Source organism: Miscanthus floridulus, chromosome 17 (genome assembly GCF_019320115.1).
Source record: "Miscanthus floridulus cultivar M001 chromosome 17, ASM1932011v1, whole genome shotgun sequence".
Taxonomy (NCBI): Eukaryota; Viridiplantae; Streptophyta; class Magnoliopsida; order Poales; family Poaceae; genus Miscanthus; species Miscanthus floridulus.
The window spans coordinates 46,020,374-46,036,563 of NC_089596.1; the positions used below are offsets into that span (position 1 = coordinate 46,020,374).

Genomic DNA, 16,190 nt, shown 5'->3' on the forward strand with positions numbered 1-16,190 from the left:
GAAACAGTGTTCGGCTTATTTTTTCATCGAAGCGAATGGGGCCTCGGTCTCTTCACTTTGTATTATAGTAGTATTAGTAGTATGGCTGCTGATCCTGCCGATACTGCATTAGTAGTAATTGTCAATATTTTCTTTTCACTATAATCATTTTACACCACACCTACTTTGCAGCACACTACGTCTAGTAGTAATATTTACCATTTGTTAATAGTAATTTTAAATATTATGTATTCACATAACTATCTTATATTGCAAATCTTTGTATCTGGTGGTACAAGCAATGTGGCATGGGAATGTAGACATTGTACTGATAATTTAAACTAGAGATTTACTACTAGCTATTGTCCGGATTATAAGACAATTACTTGTATTGAAAGGAGCTCTACAAAAAAAATTACTACTATTAGAGAAATCAGCTCAATAACAGACTGGTTCTCTTTCTTTCATACATACATATAAAAAATACTCTCTTGTAGCAGGACAGCCTGTAAGACAATTACTTTTCTAGAGGTAATTTCCTCCCAACTGATTACCACACACGCACAGCTATGCAGAGTCTCTGCTATTATGGGTAGCTAAGATGAAGTCACATTTCAGTTCCTGGTACTAATTTACTTTTCTAGACTGTATTAGTAGTATTTTGTGTCTCGTCTGTCTGTTGGTGCAGCCGTTCATTTGTTCTGTCGCTATTTATAGTAGTATGCAACCCAATTAGTACCATCTTAGCATGCCTTTTAATTCTTGGATAAAGGTAGATGCCTTTTAATTTTTCTGAAGGCTTTTTATTGTTATTATGTAGGCTGATTCTGATCTGATGTAGAAGACGCCGACGAGGTATCCAACATGTTGCGCTTTCATGAACACTATTGTAGAATAAAGTAGTGCAATCGCTCCCTGTTTCAAACAATTAGTAGCAACTGATTCAAACAAGTGTAGCCCAAATTCAAATAATTACTCCTACTACAACTTCTGCTGCTAGTACTACTGTTGCTGCTGCTACTCCTAATGCTATTACCACTACAACTACTATTGCAACTGTTCCTAAATCTGAATCCAGTCATCCCCTGGATTAGTTGTGCTGTAATTTTGAAAATGCCCATGATTACCCCTCTCGATTAGTTGTTCAACCATTACCTCTTTGCATCATCTAACTTACCAACTAGTAGTAATTTTGTACATAAACTAGTATAGAAATCTGAGGTAAATGAATATGAGTCGTCTCCTGGATTAAAATGCTCAGAAGAATTCCTCTCTCTCAGATTAATTGCTCGAATAATACCTATACTTGTATCCTGTAATTTACCAAGTAGTAATGTTGAACTTTAACTATTGTACACCATATAGGTTTCTAGAATTTTGTCTTGTATGCTAAAAAAAATACCACAACTGAAGAAGCAAACTCAGCAAACTTATCTGTCTGTTTCTCCCCAATGCATCAACAGGTCTAGTTTGCCGTGAACCCTGCGAGGGACAAGAAGATCCGTGTCATGCCACGCAACGACAAGGAGCCAACGAAGCTGCTGGATGGTGCCACCATCGCCGACGGCAAGCAATTTGTAGTGTCGTGCCAATGCGCAGCTCTGCTTGTGTCCTATGTAATTCTATTCATGGTGTATGTGTTCACGGTGTACATGAATCTACTTTATTCAGTGATTTGATTCGCTAACCATGTTCGCAAAATCAAATCATACTATTTGAGCATCTTCCGAAAGGATTATTACTATTGCAAAGGTTCAGAAGTTCCATTGTTTATTACCAAGAAGTTCCATTGTTTACTGAATTTTATTTTATAAAACAAATACTCTTATAATTTTTTATTATTAGTTCACGAAGAACCATTCCACGTAACTCTTTGCGTATCCATAGAAACAAATCATTAACTTCCTTAATTGTATAAGCATTTACGTTTAATTGGGGAGGAAAATTTGCTCCTTCCGTATCCATTCAAAGTTAGAAATAAACAAATCATTAACTTCATTATTATACTCATTTACGGTTAATTCAGGAGGAAAATCTGTGCTTCTTTGCGGTAGTAGAGACATGCATGCACGGAAATTACGGTTGGAGGAAAGGGAAACTGAGGTTCGCCATGCAGCCAGCCAAAAATTACGGGTGGAGTAAGGGAAAGAAATTACGGTTGGAGGAAGGGAAACTGAGCGTCGGCATGCAGCCAGAAATTACGCCTTTACGGTTGCGGCAGCTGGTCCAGCTGACTTTACGATCGCGGGAGATCTCGTCCGACTTCACGGTTACGGTTGCGGGATCGCTGTTGCGAGATCTCGGGCGGGGCACTTTTACGGTTGCGGATCAAAAACCACCGAACTTACGGTTACGGAGCAATCGCTGTTGCGTCCGGGCGGACGTGAGGATAATTTACTATACTAATTTACAAGATTATGATGGTAACTCTCTCAGAAGTGATTTACTATAACATTATGATAAGTATCATCTTTAATTATAGTAATCCATGTATCGTAAATGTGTATTGTCATTATCGTAAATTGGTATAAACATTATCGTAAAACAAGGTGGCTATAGAATAAGTTATTCTATGGCCAGCTGCAAAATAGCCTTACCGATAGACGTACTATTCTGTAGCTGGCCGCAGAATAAGTTATTCTATGGCCACTTTGAGTTACGATAATTACTATACTAATTTACGAGATTATGATAACTCTCTCATAAGTGATTTACTATAACATTATAGTAAGTATCATCTTGAATTATAGTAACCCATGTATCGTAAATGTATATTGTTATTATCGTAAATTGATACAAACATTATCGTAAAACAAGATGGCTAGCCTTACCGTGTATATACACACACCCACACCCACCTAACATCTGCTACACATTACACATTCTATTTTTACTCTTTCTCCGTCTATACACACTCCCGACCTCTCAACAATCCAAACCCCATGCAACCCTCCTAAAAGAAACTTTGTCCATCAAGAATCAGATCACAAGGAGACTAGGAGTGATCAAGATCGATCTAGCTTAGGCGAGCAGGCGTGGATCATCATGGATTCTACAACAGAAGAGGCTTCACCGTGTGTGGAGCGGGGATTCGATGGGCTGCCATATCCTGGGTTCTGGGAGCAGGTGACATTGCGTTCCATGGCCATCGCGGTGGTGCTCGCGGCCATCTTCTCTTTGGTCACACTGCGGATCTACATGACCGTTGGGGTGGTAGGAGCACTCAACATGCCTACAAACGTCCTGAGCTTCTTCTCCGTGAAGAGCCTCGTCTCCCTGCAGCGGCGTTACGGCATTGCTGCAGCTCCCTTCACGCGCCAGGAGAATATCTTCCTGCAGACCTGTGTGATCACCTGCGTTAACACTGCAATCTCAGGTAATGCTGAACACAACTTTTCCTCTCTACCTGTGTTTCTAGTGTAAGTCAATCGTCAACAATGGAGTAAAGGTTATATAGGTGTCTACTCTTCTTAATTTACCTGCTTGCTCTTCAGCGCGTAACAATTATTGTAGCCATTGGAATTTGATCAAGTTCTCGACTCTATTCTATATATAGGTGGTTTGCCAAATTACATTATTGCAATGAACGCTCAGGTGGCAAAATCTCTTAGAGATGATCCAGATAAAGCAGACATTATTGACCGCATACCAACTGGAAAATACACGTTATTCCTTTTCCTTACTGGTCTGGTCGCGATAACATTGATGCTACCACTGGCACAGGTAATCTATCTTCCATTTACCAAAAATACTGCATCCATTCTAAATTATAAGTAGTTGGATAATGCTACGGTACCGTTACCTGCTAGGAGGTATAACTCAAATGAATCTAAGCAATTGATTTTTTTTATAAATTAGTTAAATAAATAAATATAATTTAGGAAAAGAGAAAAAAATATTCCCAAATCCCATAATCACAGGAGAATAAACAAGTTGGCAGGCCCTTCCTTCTTTGTTTGTGCGCACCAACTGGTGCAGCAACTCACGCCGCGGGAAGCAGAGTCTAAATATTCTATGCAGGCGTGCTGTATAGCGCAGCCCGTGCAGCACCAGTTTGATGCCGTCCAATCATGCTAATGCTCCGATCTTTCGGTTAGATGTGCAAGCAGCGCATAGCTGTGTAGTCCATAGAACTGTCTGATCTGGCTGTTTCGCGTAACCAACTCCATCAAGCTGATGGCCTGGTGGGACGGACACACATCGCTAGCATGCAATCAGTGCTGCACGGGCTGCGCTATACAGCGCACCTGTATAGAATTTTTTGTTGTCCCTCGTCTAAACATCGTTCATGAAAGACACGGTGGCCGAGTGATTTTTTTTTAGCTGGCCGGGTGCAACATGTAATAAAAAAGTTACGTGTGCGATTAAAAAATGTTTTACATGCATAAGAAAAATTGGTACAGTTGGAAAAAATCACGCACATGAATACAGCAGGAAACTCTCTGCATAAGAACACGCTAGCTAACAGGAGGGCCTGCTGCTGCGGATGATGCGGGAGGGGCGCTAGCAGAGGACGAGGAACCCCCAGCCACATCTGGATGGACCCCATCCAGGGGTTGTAGACGGAGGGCCAGTTCCTGGCGCCGGTTGCAGACTGGATGGCGCCAGCCGGCTGCTGTGTACTGGCAGCGGGGTGCTGAGCCTGTCCTCCAGCACCGCCACCACCATTACCGCCCTTGCCACCACCGCCGCACTTGCTGCGATGATTGTTGGAGGGCTTGGAGGTGGCAGCACCCCCGGAGCCCGTGCCAGATGACGGTGGGCCTGAGGTTGGAGGGCTTGACGTGGTGGAGGCAGTGAGTGCAATGGCAGGGGTGTCCTTGCGGTTCTCCCGGGTGAGTTCCTCAAGTATGAGGTCGTCACGCGCCTCCAGGAAGGAGGAGAAGGGCCGACTACGACAAAGAAGGGCCCCGACGTGGTTGAAGCGCTTGTTGAGGCTGCGGATCACGTTGATGACGAGGTTGTGGTCGGTGATGACCTCGCCAAGGGCAGTGAGGTCGTCAGCCATCTTCTTGAGGCGCCGACAGTAGTCGGTGATACAGAGGTCGCCTTGAACAAAGTTGTGAAACCTTGTCTCTAGGTGGATGGATCGCACCTCCCGATTGCCGAGAAATTGGGACTCGAAAGTGAGCCAGGCGTTCTAAGCGGTGGTACCCTGGGTGGAGATGACTTCGGCAAGGTCGTCGGTGAGGGTTCCCACGATCGAAGACTTGACAACACAGTCCATCCCCAGTCTGGGGAGATAGGGACCGGAGGGTCATGGCATACGTGATCCTGAAGAGAGAACTTGCCGAGGGTTAGCATGAACTGATCGTGCCAGTGGTTGAAGTTAACGGAGTCGACGTCGAGGATGATGCTGACGAGGTTCCAGATGTTGTTGACGGCGACCGCCTAGGCATGCAGGTTCAAAAGCACAGTAGCTTCGTGAAGGAGCATGGCAAAGTGGAGGTCGGTCAGGGAAGCCAAGGCGGCTCCGAAAGATTCTGCATCGGCAGATGCGTTGGCGGTCGTGCGCTCCTTGGCGGCGCGTGCCAGGGCTTCGCTGGCGCGCTGGGCAGCGGTGTCACGCTCCTTGGTGGCTGCTGCGGCCTCCTCCTTAGCCTGGAGTGCACGCACCAGAGCGGCATCGTGGCACTGGGCGGCGGCGGCCTCCACGTTGGCCTTCTCCTGGGCAAGGCGTAGGGCGAGCTCGTCGGCCTGGACGGTGGTGAGGGAGGCATTGGCGGAGGCAGCCAGGGCGTCGTCATCTGCGGGCTTGGGGTGGGAGGAGAGGAGCTAGGCATGGCGGCATTGCACACCGAGGGCCGACGCGCGAGCGCTGCATGGCGAGGGCTGGCGCGCGAGTAGGCAGCGGAAGAATGGGATCTAGGCGGCTACCATAAAAGTGAATATATGGCACAGGGAAATAGTAAATTGATTGATAGAGTACAGGGAGGTACAATATATCAGCAAGGATCAAGTAGGGTTATAGAACACACCCAATCAACAGAGATCCTTGCCTAATCTGTAATCATCTACCACTATTCCCTAGAGGCAGCCCAGCCACCAGGCGTGGGCGCCAAGGCCCATGTGGCTGGCCCTATAGGCGCATATTCTAACAGTTTGGACCCTGAACTAATTGTTGGATTTTATGGACTAGAACTATCTGTTAGCTCCTGATAGTTGGGTTTTATGGACTAGTGAACTAACAACTAGTTGGAGCTTTAGCTAAACTTTAGCCCGCCTATTAGTCCTTCTGTTTGGATCCTCAAGGGCTAAAGTTTAGCCAACTAATTGTTAGTCTAAAGGATCAAACGGGGCCTTAGCAATGCAGGTGCAGGCTAGCTCCATGTGTCATTCATAGTATACCTTTTTTATTCAGTATAAAGGAAGTTCCTTATTTGCAATTGCAAAATCTGCAATCCATTCTCTGCTATATTTGGATATCCCAATAACATAGGGCTACTGCCCATATCAAATTGGCAAATAAGGAGCAAAGGGTGTAAAAAATTTGTATCCTTATATGTTACACTAGAATTTTTGAAAAAATAAAACTATTACTATATTCGTTCCAAAAAGAAGTTTATTCTAACTTTGTCCAAAATCAGATCAACTTAGTTTGGCCAAATCTGTAGAAAATATCAACATTTATGACATCAACTGGATATACTATAATTAAAATACATTTCATGATAAAACTAATGATACTTATTTGGATTCATAATGTAGGTTTATTTATATATATGACCTTAGTCAAACTTAACATGACTTGACTTAGGAAACATAAAATGCATACAAATACACTTATTTCTCCATCTAGTAAAAACATTGCGAGCCGGTTTTGTTGGAAGGAATGATATAAAGAACTACTAAGGATTCTACTTTATGTTTGTCTCCAGTAAAAACATTGCGAGCCGGTTTTGTTTACCTTTAGTAAAAACATAACTCACTGAAGGCTTTTCTTCTATCTATATATAGGTTATGATTGTCGACTACAGATTGTTGTTTCCAACAGGCTCGGTTGTGGCTCATCTTATCAATAGTTTTCACACGCAGCAAGGAGCCTATGCAGCAAAGTTCTGTCCTTTTTCTGAATGTAAAATGGAAGTCACAGGATCTTTTTATCTTCCTTTTTCGCCTTGCGGTAACGTTCGTCATCTTTTCAGGTTGCAGGTTGCCGCTATATTCAAAACATTTCTAGGAAGCTTTTCTTGGTCTATGTTCCAGTGGTTCTTCGCTGGAGGCGATAATTGTGGATTTCAGGCCTTCCCAATGTTTGGACTAGAGCTATATAAGCGTAATAGGTGGGAAATCTTTTCTAGATTATGCTTGACACAAGTTTACTTGTGATATTGCTACCAAGATAATAAAATAAGCCAAAACACTGTTACGGTTGATTTGTTGTGAGAAAAAAACACTGTTCCGATTGAAAAAACAAGCTAAAAAAGACGGATTATAAGAGAAACGAACAAGGCCAAGGACTACTTCTTTCCACAAACCAAATACCCCCAAAGTCTACGAAGGCACTACTTGCCCTTCTAGCTTCATCCGCGCTCCCTCTGTACTAAAAAAAATATAAATGATTTGCAACACATGAAACATGGTAGCGACCAATTCACCATTTAATTACAAAATCTCTTTTCAGCGGTACGTCTTAATTATTAAAACACAATAGATCAGAGTTGCTAAAAACAGTTTAAACTATTGAAAAGCATAAGATCTGAACTTGAATAGCAAAATTGTTTTTAACAAATACATGCCATACTAAGTGCCAATTGGACATGGGGCATTTTGATCTAACATTTGGTACTTTTCAAGTTCTAAAAGTACCTAGAACTAAAGTCATAAAACACAAACCAAGATAATCATTAAAAGCTAATCAAGGTTGTTGGTTTTGTTCTTAGCGTTGAATTGGAGGAACATGAAGACCACTGTACAGGAACCTCAAAACAAAAATCTTTAGTTGGCTGAAAACTGATATATATACCAGCATGGATATTCATATGCTTAATTTGAAACAAGTACTAATGAGTAATAATCTCAAGAATAAATATGTTCTATGACAAGAACATAAATTATAATCATTTTACCTCATGACACCTTTCGATGGAATATAGAATAACTCTTGCAAAACAAGCCAAAACCATTTCTTCTATATATTTGCATAATTATCTATTTGTTCAGTCCTAATATATGTTTTTATACTTACAGGTTCTATTTTGATTTCTCTGCATCATTTGTCGGTCTGGGTATGATTGTCCCGCATGTTGTAAACTTTGGGTTGCTTTTTGGGGCCATCACCTCTTGGGGATTATTATATCCTTTCCTTCAAAGTAAAAGAGGACAATGGTATCACACTGACAGTCCTACAAGTTTAAATGGAATGAATGGATATAAGGTACACTTGAATAATGGTTATGCATATTTACTTTATCATTTTTGTTTTGCTTCCCAAATGCAGATGATGTTTACTACGCAACTTTGTGCTAATAGGATAAATCATTTCCTATAACATTTTGTTTATTAAACTATGCCAGGCCCTCCTTACTTTGGAATTTACTAGCATTTTATGAAACAACTTAATCTTACGTAAGCAAAGGCAAAAATAAAATCTTGAGTTACAACACTGCCTGGTCAAACTACTAATGTGGGGCAACATCTAAACAAACCAAAAGCAATTTCTGGTGGACTTAATTATTCAAAGAACAAATAAACCTTAAGTTTCATTGCAATAGCAATGTGATACATCAGATACCATTTATATTTCTTCTATGTTCAATGTTTATCCAATTATGTTTTTCAAGAGGCTATAGAAGATGAACCATTTCATATTTGCTTGCACATTAATCTCCACGGATATAAGTCCACTTCTTGCCTTCCCTGCACAACTATAGGGATGATTTAGCATTGGCTTTTAATAAAATATCAGAACCAAAACATTATCGCTCAGCTAGCCCCTCAAGTTGATAAATATCTCATGTCTGAACTAAACATGTTATCCTCAGGATTTTGTTTTCTCGAGCAAGATTCTCTTGGGCTCTTCCATGTTATAGCTGAGCCTTAAGTTCAAAAATGTCTTTTGTCATTGGTTTAGTTAGATGAATGGACCAAAACATTTTGATACCCCCAAAGTGATTATGTCATGATCGGCAAGACCTACACTAGGAGAAAGCAATGCCCTAAATCTACAATTAGTGGCTAGTAAATGGCAATAGGCCGAATTATTATATTTTAGCTTTAATAGATGGTTAGGTTATTGGGCCAGGCCCATTAGTGATTGTAACCCCACCTTATATATATGAGAGAGACGCTTAATGAGAAACTAAGCAAGTTTAGGGTTAATCCCTTTATCCCTTCCCCCTTCCTCTCTTCTCTGCACCGCCCCCTCTCCTCTCCTCTCTTCCTAGCCGCCACCGCCTTCTCCTGCTAGGCCGCCACCCCTCCCTGCTAGGCCGCCGGCCACTGCAGCTAGGCCGCCGCCACCACCACCAGCCAGGTGGCCAAACAGCACGCCGCTGTCGCCGCCGCCCCTGTTCTCTCTAATCGGCTCCCAGCCGACCCAGCAGCAGTTGGGATCATCAGGCGTGTTACATCTGGTATCCGGAGCCACATCATGATCAACTCCATGGAGAGCATCCACGATGTCACCGATCGTTGGGCAAAGATATTCAAAAAAAATTTCTCCAATCAGGAGGAAGAACAGAAGTATGTGCCACCTTCAAAACGGTCCATACTACCAACTCGTCCACCGGACCAAAATCTGCCTCCCCATCCAGAACCGATCAACATACTGCAGACAACTTCATTGGAGGCAATTCCCCAACCGCAGTTCAGCAAGGACCAACAACAATCGAGGCGATCATCAAACTCCCACAAATTATCATTCCCTGAATACAATGGGAACGATGAACCGTCACAGTGGCTGTACAAATGCAACAATTTTTTCGCTGCCCAGAATACCAAAGAGGAGGAACGAATACAGCTAGCGGCGTTTCATCTACAAGGCAACACCCTAACTTGGTTCATTAGATGGGAGCAGGAAATAGGGCATCCAACATGGCCTCAATTTTTTCAGGCTATCGACAGGCGCTTTGGTCCACCGATACACCACAACCACCTCGGCGACCTTACTTCCACCTACCAGACAGGAGAATTGGAATGACTACACAAATCAATTCCTCCTCATAGTGACCAAGGTAACAGGGTTGTCTACCGCTCAACAAGTCATGCTTTATACAGCAGGACTGGCATCAACGCTGCAAATAGACATACAGCTTCAACAACCAACAGATCTAGAATCAGCGATAGCAATGGCTCGTAAATTTTATATATCAGACAAACAGAAAGAACTCTCACACCCCTTACAACATGGAGCCCAGGACATTTAGATATCACTCCACGCCGTCGTAGGGATCACCACCGGCCAAACCATGTAGGTACAAATTTCCATCAACGACCGTGACTTCCTAGCATTACTGGATTCCGGGTCTACACACAACTTCATGGACTCAGACACAGCAGATGACCTCCAGCTGTCACGGAAAAATGCACCAAATTCCCTATCAGTGACAGTAGCAAACAGGAGATCGAATTTCTAATGTGGGCATATACAATAATCTCAGAGTACAGATTGACACTAAAATCTTCAATATTAACTGTTACAGCATCAAATTGGGAGGGTATGACTTTGTGCTAGGCGTCAATTGGCTGAGCTCTCTTGGTCCAATCATCTGGGATTTCAACAACCTCACAATGAAATTCTGGCGCCATGGACGTTAAATCATTTGGACCAGCTTGGGCAAACCACGCCCTGATCAACCACGGATTCACACACTCCGCCCTACAGCAACACTGGAGGCAGTACTGACTAGTTTTTCACATCTCTTTCGGGATTCTCAAGGGCTGCCACCTCAACGCCGATACGATCACCAAATTCATCTCAAGGACCCGAGCAAACCAACAGCTATTAGACCTTGTCGTTACCCGCAACTCCAAAAAGCTGAATTGGAGAGATAGTGCCATGACATGCTGACACAGGGCATCATAAGGTACAGCACCTCCCCATTTTCATCACCAGTACTACTTGTCAAAAAACAGGATGGATCATGGTGTTTTTGCGTGGACTACCAAGCGCTCAACAACAACACTCTCAAGGATAAATTCCCAATACCGGTCATTGATGAGCTACTCGATGAATTGGAAGGAGCCAAATTCTTCACTAAATTAGACCTACGCTCCGGGTATCACTAGGTACGCATGCATCCAGATGATATTGAGAAAACAACTTTCTAGACCCATCATGGCCATTGAGTTCCTGGTTATGCCATTTGGTTTGTGCAATGCTCCTTCTACATTTCAAGCACTTATGAATGATATACTGGGCCCCTACCTCCGAAAGTTTGTCTTGGTTTTCTTCAACGACATCTTAATTTTAAGCCAAACTTGGAACCAACACCTGGAGCACATCCAACAAATATTCGCAATTCTTCAAAAAAATGTAGTATTTCTCAAAAAATCTAAATGTTCATTTGGCAAAACCACGGTGGGATATTTAGGCCACATTATATCAGATCAGGGAATGGCAGTCCACCCAGAAAAAATACACGCTATCGCCTCTTGGCATCACTAATGGCATTATCAGAGATCCAATTCCCGATATTCAACCAGCTCAAAGAAGAAGTGTCCACCAATGAGGAGGCCCCCAAAATTGTTGCTGCTATCATCAAAGGGCTCCTTTCACCATCTTGGAAATTGGAGGACGGCCTCATACTTTATAAAAGGCGGGTACATGTTCCTGCATCCTCCCCGATTCTTCATGATATACTTCATGCTGTTCATGATGCTACTCATGGAGGATCAGAAAAAACACTCCATAGATTCCGACTGGCTTTTCACACTCCCAAAGCTAAGCAGACAATTCAACAATTCGTCAGTAATTGCATAATATGCCAGTGCAACAAGACTGAACATCTCCATCTAGCTGGATTATTACAACCCTTGCCCATACCAGATCAGATTTGGGAAGATATATCCATGGACTTTATTGAGGCCTTACCAAAGGTGGGAGGTAAATCAGTCATTCTAACAATGGTGGATCATTTATCCAAATACACTCACTTTGTCCCTTTGGCACACCCGTACTCAGCAACCACAGTGGCTCACACCTTCTTCTCAGACATAGTTCGGCTCCATGGACTACCTCACTCGATTGTCAGCGACAGGAGATGTGGTATTCACTAGCAGGTTTTGGACATAACTCTTTCGGTTGTCAGGAGTGAAATGGCAGATGATATCAGCTTACCACCCACAATCTGATGGTCAGTTGAAGGCAGTCAATACAATTATTACTATGTACCTTAGATGCCTAACCTGGTGACAAACCCAAAGATTGGATAAGATGGCTTCCTTGGGCGGAGTTCTGTTATAACACGACATACCACCAATCCATCAAAACAACACCATTCAAACTGGTTTATGGAAGGGATCCACCACATTTAAAATTGTACAGCCCAAGTGATGCTATAATACAATCAGTTGATGACCTGTTGACAGAGCGTGACAAATTTCTGGAACAAACCAAACTGCGGCTCCAATAGTCTCAGAATTATTACAGCAAGCACTATGACCGAAAGCATACTGATGATCGGCAATTTAATATAGGCTATTGGGTATGGCTCAAACTTATGACTCAGACAGCAGTAGCAATCTCTACAATACGTAAGGGAAAGCTAGCTCCTAAATACTTTGGGCCATTCCAAATCAACGAATGCATCAACTCTGTCGCTTACCGCCTCAGTCTACCTGCCGACGCTCGGATTCATAATGCCTTCCACGTGAGCATGCTCAAGAAATACAACGGCCCACTACCACCAGAACTAGTAGAAATGCCAACACTGCACGAAGGCACAGCTGTTCCAGAACCAGAACTCAGGTTGAAATCTAGAATTCACTGTGGACAACTACAAATCTTGATCAAATGGAAGAACCAGCCGTCAGCCGAATCTTCGTGGGAAGATGCTGAACTGTTTCAAGAGGTCTACCCAGACTTTCAGCTCGAGGACGAGCTGATTCTTCTGGCAGGGGAGAGATGTCATGATCGGCAAGACCTGCACTAGGAGGAAGCAACGCCCTAAGTCTACAGTTAGTGGCTAGTAAATAGAAATAGGACCGAATTATTATATTTTAGCTTTAATAGATGGTTAGGTTATTGGGCCAGGCCCATTAGTGATTGTAACCCCCTTATATATATGAGGGAGACGCTTAATGAGAAACTAAGCAAGTTTAGGGTTAATCCCTTTATCCCTTCCCCCTTCCTGTCTTCTCTGCGCCGCCCCCTCTCCTCTCCTCTCTTATGGAAAATTAATCTTAATGCCCAAGAATATTTCAATAAACTCCAAATGCACAAAGCAGTACCTTCATTTTGCATGCCTTCTCCAGTTTGCGCTCCATAAAAAGAGTTGTTCAATGTATGGCACAAAGTAGACCTTCGGTTTGCATGCCTTCATTGCAGAATTGGGAGACCGCCATCCACCAAGTGTGGCACAATGCCACCTACTTGTCCATCAGCTTTGGTTGTTCAGTGTTGTAATAAGGGTGTAAGATAAGAGAAAAAAAATACATGTTTCTTTCTACCGTACATGTCTACTGTATGTCTCTCTCTCTCTCTCTCTCTCTCTCTCATGTGTGTGCGCGCGCGCACTCAAACCTATATCAGTGGGTCAAGGGTATGGATGTATGCCTCGACCACCTTGATTCAAGTTCACATGGTAGCAAATTAAGGTTCCTATTTTCTTTTTAATATAAAGTCACTAGTTTCTCCAAGGTTGTACTGTAGTTCTACACACACTCTGTTCCTGATTTTTATACCCTTGCTAGATATCCAACCATTCAAGTTCGCTTTATGTTAGCATGTAGAATATGTTGTGACATTCACCACCATTTATAGAATTCTAAACATGCTCTTGTTGATGTTATATCCAATTTTATAATTCTTATGCTCCACATACAAAGAAGGCTAACTCCTCTATGTTATGTGGCAGATTTTCATTGCCGTAACAATGATTATCACTGAAGGAATGTTTAACTTCATTAAACTGCTTACCGTGAGCTCAATTGACTTCTACAAGAAGAGGCAAGAAAAAGATTCAGGGAAGATTAAATACAGGTTGACAAGCCCCAGCCTTAATTATGATAATCGTAAAAGGCTCGAGGTGTTTCTTGGTCATAGAATCCCACTTTATGTACCAGTTGCTGGATATATTGGATGTGCAATAGTATGTTCAGTTGTTATACCTTGGATCTTCCATCATATTAAATTCTATCACATGGCCCTATTGTTCATCATTCTTCCTGTTTTTACCTTCTGCAACACGTATGGAACAGGACTCACAGATTGGTCAGTTGCACAATCTTATGGCAGGTTCATACAATTCGTCATAGCAGCATGGGTTGCCAAACCTGGTGCAGTTATCGCTAGCCTTGCAGCTTGTGGGGTGTCTGTGGCAGCTCTTAATGTTTCTTCACAAGCCATGCAAGACCTTAAGACTGGTTATATGACTTTGACTTCCCCAAGAGCTGTAGTAGCTGGGCATATATATGGTATACTAATTGGTTCTATTATTAATCCATGCATTTTTCTTGCATTTGAGGCAAATGCCAAAAGTACTGCACCCATTGGATCAAAGGATTCAGAGTACTCATGTCCCTCTGCAGCAGTCTATCGTGCCATTGGGCTACTTGGGAAGGGAGGAGTGAAGGAGCTCCCAGATCACTGCATCACTCTCTGTTTGGTTACTTTCTTCATAACACTAGCTATTGAAACAATTAGATTAGTGTCCCAAAGAAAAAATTGGAAACTGCAAAATTTCATCCCATGCATGATAGCAATAGCTCTACCATTCCTTACTGGACCTTACTTTACCATTGATATGTGCCTAGGCAGTGTCCTGTTAATCATATGGACTAAAAGAAATAGACAAGGTGCAGAGTTATTGACGTCAGCAGTTCGCAGCAGGCTTAATATGTGGAGATGGATTGTGGGTTTTGCCATCATCAATACTCAGCATCTTCAATGTGTATCCACCAATCTGCATGAAATTTCTTTCGAGTGGAAAACAAGTGGATACTGTGGACTCGTTCATAAATACTTTAGAAACACATGGAAGGACATGATAAAACTGCAAATGTAAAATTATAGATACTTTAGGAATTTATTGTAAAGGATGCATATATATTCTATCATGCAGGTTCATTTTTTGTTTGGATAAGGCCCTGCCATGAGTCGATCCTGGGCCCTAAGTGCTGGGCAAAGCGAGACCCAGAGGAGGACCCTAACCGGCTAAAGCATGGACCAAGGCGGCCTAGCCACCCACACAAGAGGGGTGCGACGGCTCCCCTAGAGCCGTTGGCTGGCCTCCTCCCCCTTGGAGGAGTCCAAAGTATAGAGAAGAATCAGGAATTACTATTTCTTCATCGTGCAATGAAATGGCATGCTCCAAGGGCCTCCATGCACAGACATCCAATGAAGAGCAAACTCAAGCCGAATGGAGGCCTCTGCCATCCGCCCGTCTATAAGGTGAATCTAGCTGTCGAATAATGCCGATAAGTTCTTCGTATGCAAGATAAGGACAAGAATAAATGGAAACAGAGATTGTTTAGGAAAGGAGAGTGCAAATCTATAATGACTCTACCTATAAATTGCTTGGAGGTCATGTCATTTAACGACTATAAATATAAGGGTCATGTACTTATTATAATTAACAAGAAAATAGAGGATTCATCCTCCTATTCTCCTGCCCCTAGCTTCCTGCGCCTCCCTCTCCCTAGCCATAGCCTCTTGTTGCCCTAGTCGTCCCTCCTTCCTCTCCCTCATCCTCTCCACTAGTCCAACACCACCAAACAAATCTACACCCATTACATCTAGTATCTAGCGACCAGGTATTAATGGTGATGACAATAAGGACCTCGAGGCTGAAATGAAAGCTTGGCTTGAGGCCTTCTCCACCGACCTCACCATGCGCATGGACAAGGTGCAAGAGTGCCTCGTCAACATCAACAACTAACTAATTGCCATAGAGCACAGTGGCTATTCAACCACCAATGAGGATGCCGACGTTGCAGCTCCAAGCAAAGGTGAAGCCCAACCACAATGACGTAGCCAAGGCCCTCGAGGACAACACCAAATATGCTATGGATGCTACAAGACACACATTCCTCAAGGATAAGATGGAGAG

At 42.9% G+C, this 16,190-nt stretch overlaps 1 protein-coding gene across 1 annotated transcript; it reads left to right on the forward strand.

Moving 5' to 3' along the window:
* The first annotated feature begins 2,875 nt into the window (after positions 1-2,875).
* On the forward strand, positions 2,876-15,240 carry LOC136518585 (probable metal-nicotianamine transporter YSL3). The gene is given in 7 exon segments (XM_066512256.1): positions 2,876-3,355; positions 3,536-3,702; positions 6,937-7,034; positions 7,125-7,262; positions 8,170-8,356; positions 13,998-14,963; positions 14,965-15,240. Coding segments are annotated over 7 exon segments (2,052 nt in total). The 5' UTR covers positions 2,876-3,024; the 3' UTR covers positions 15,130-15,240.
* Positions 15,241-16,190: the final 950 nt, after the last annotated feature.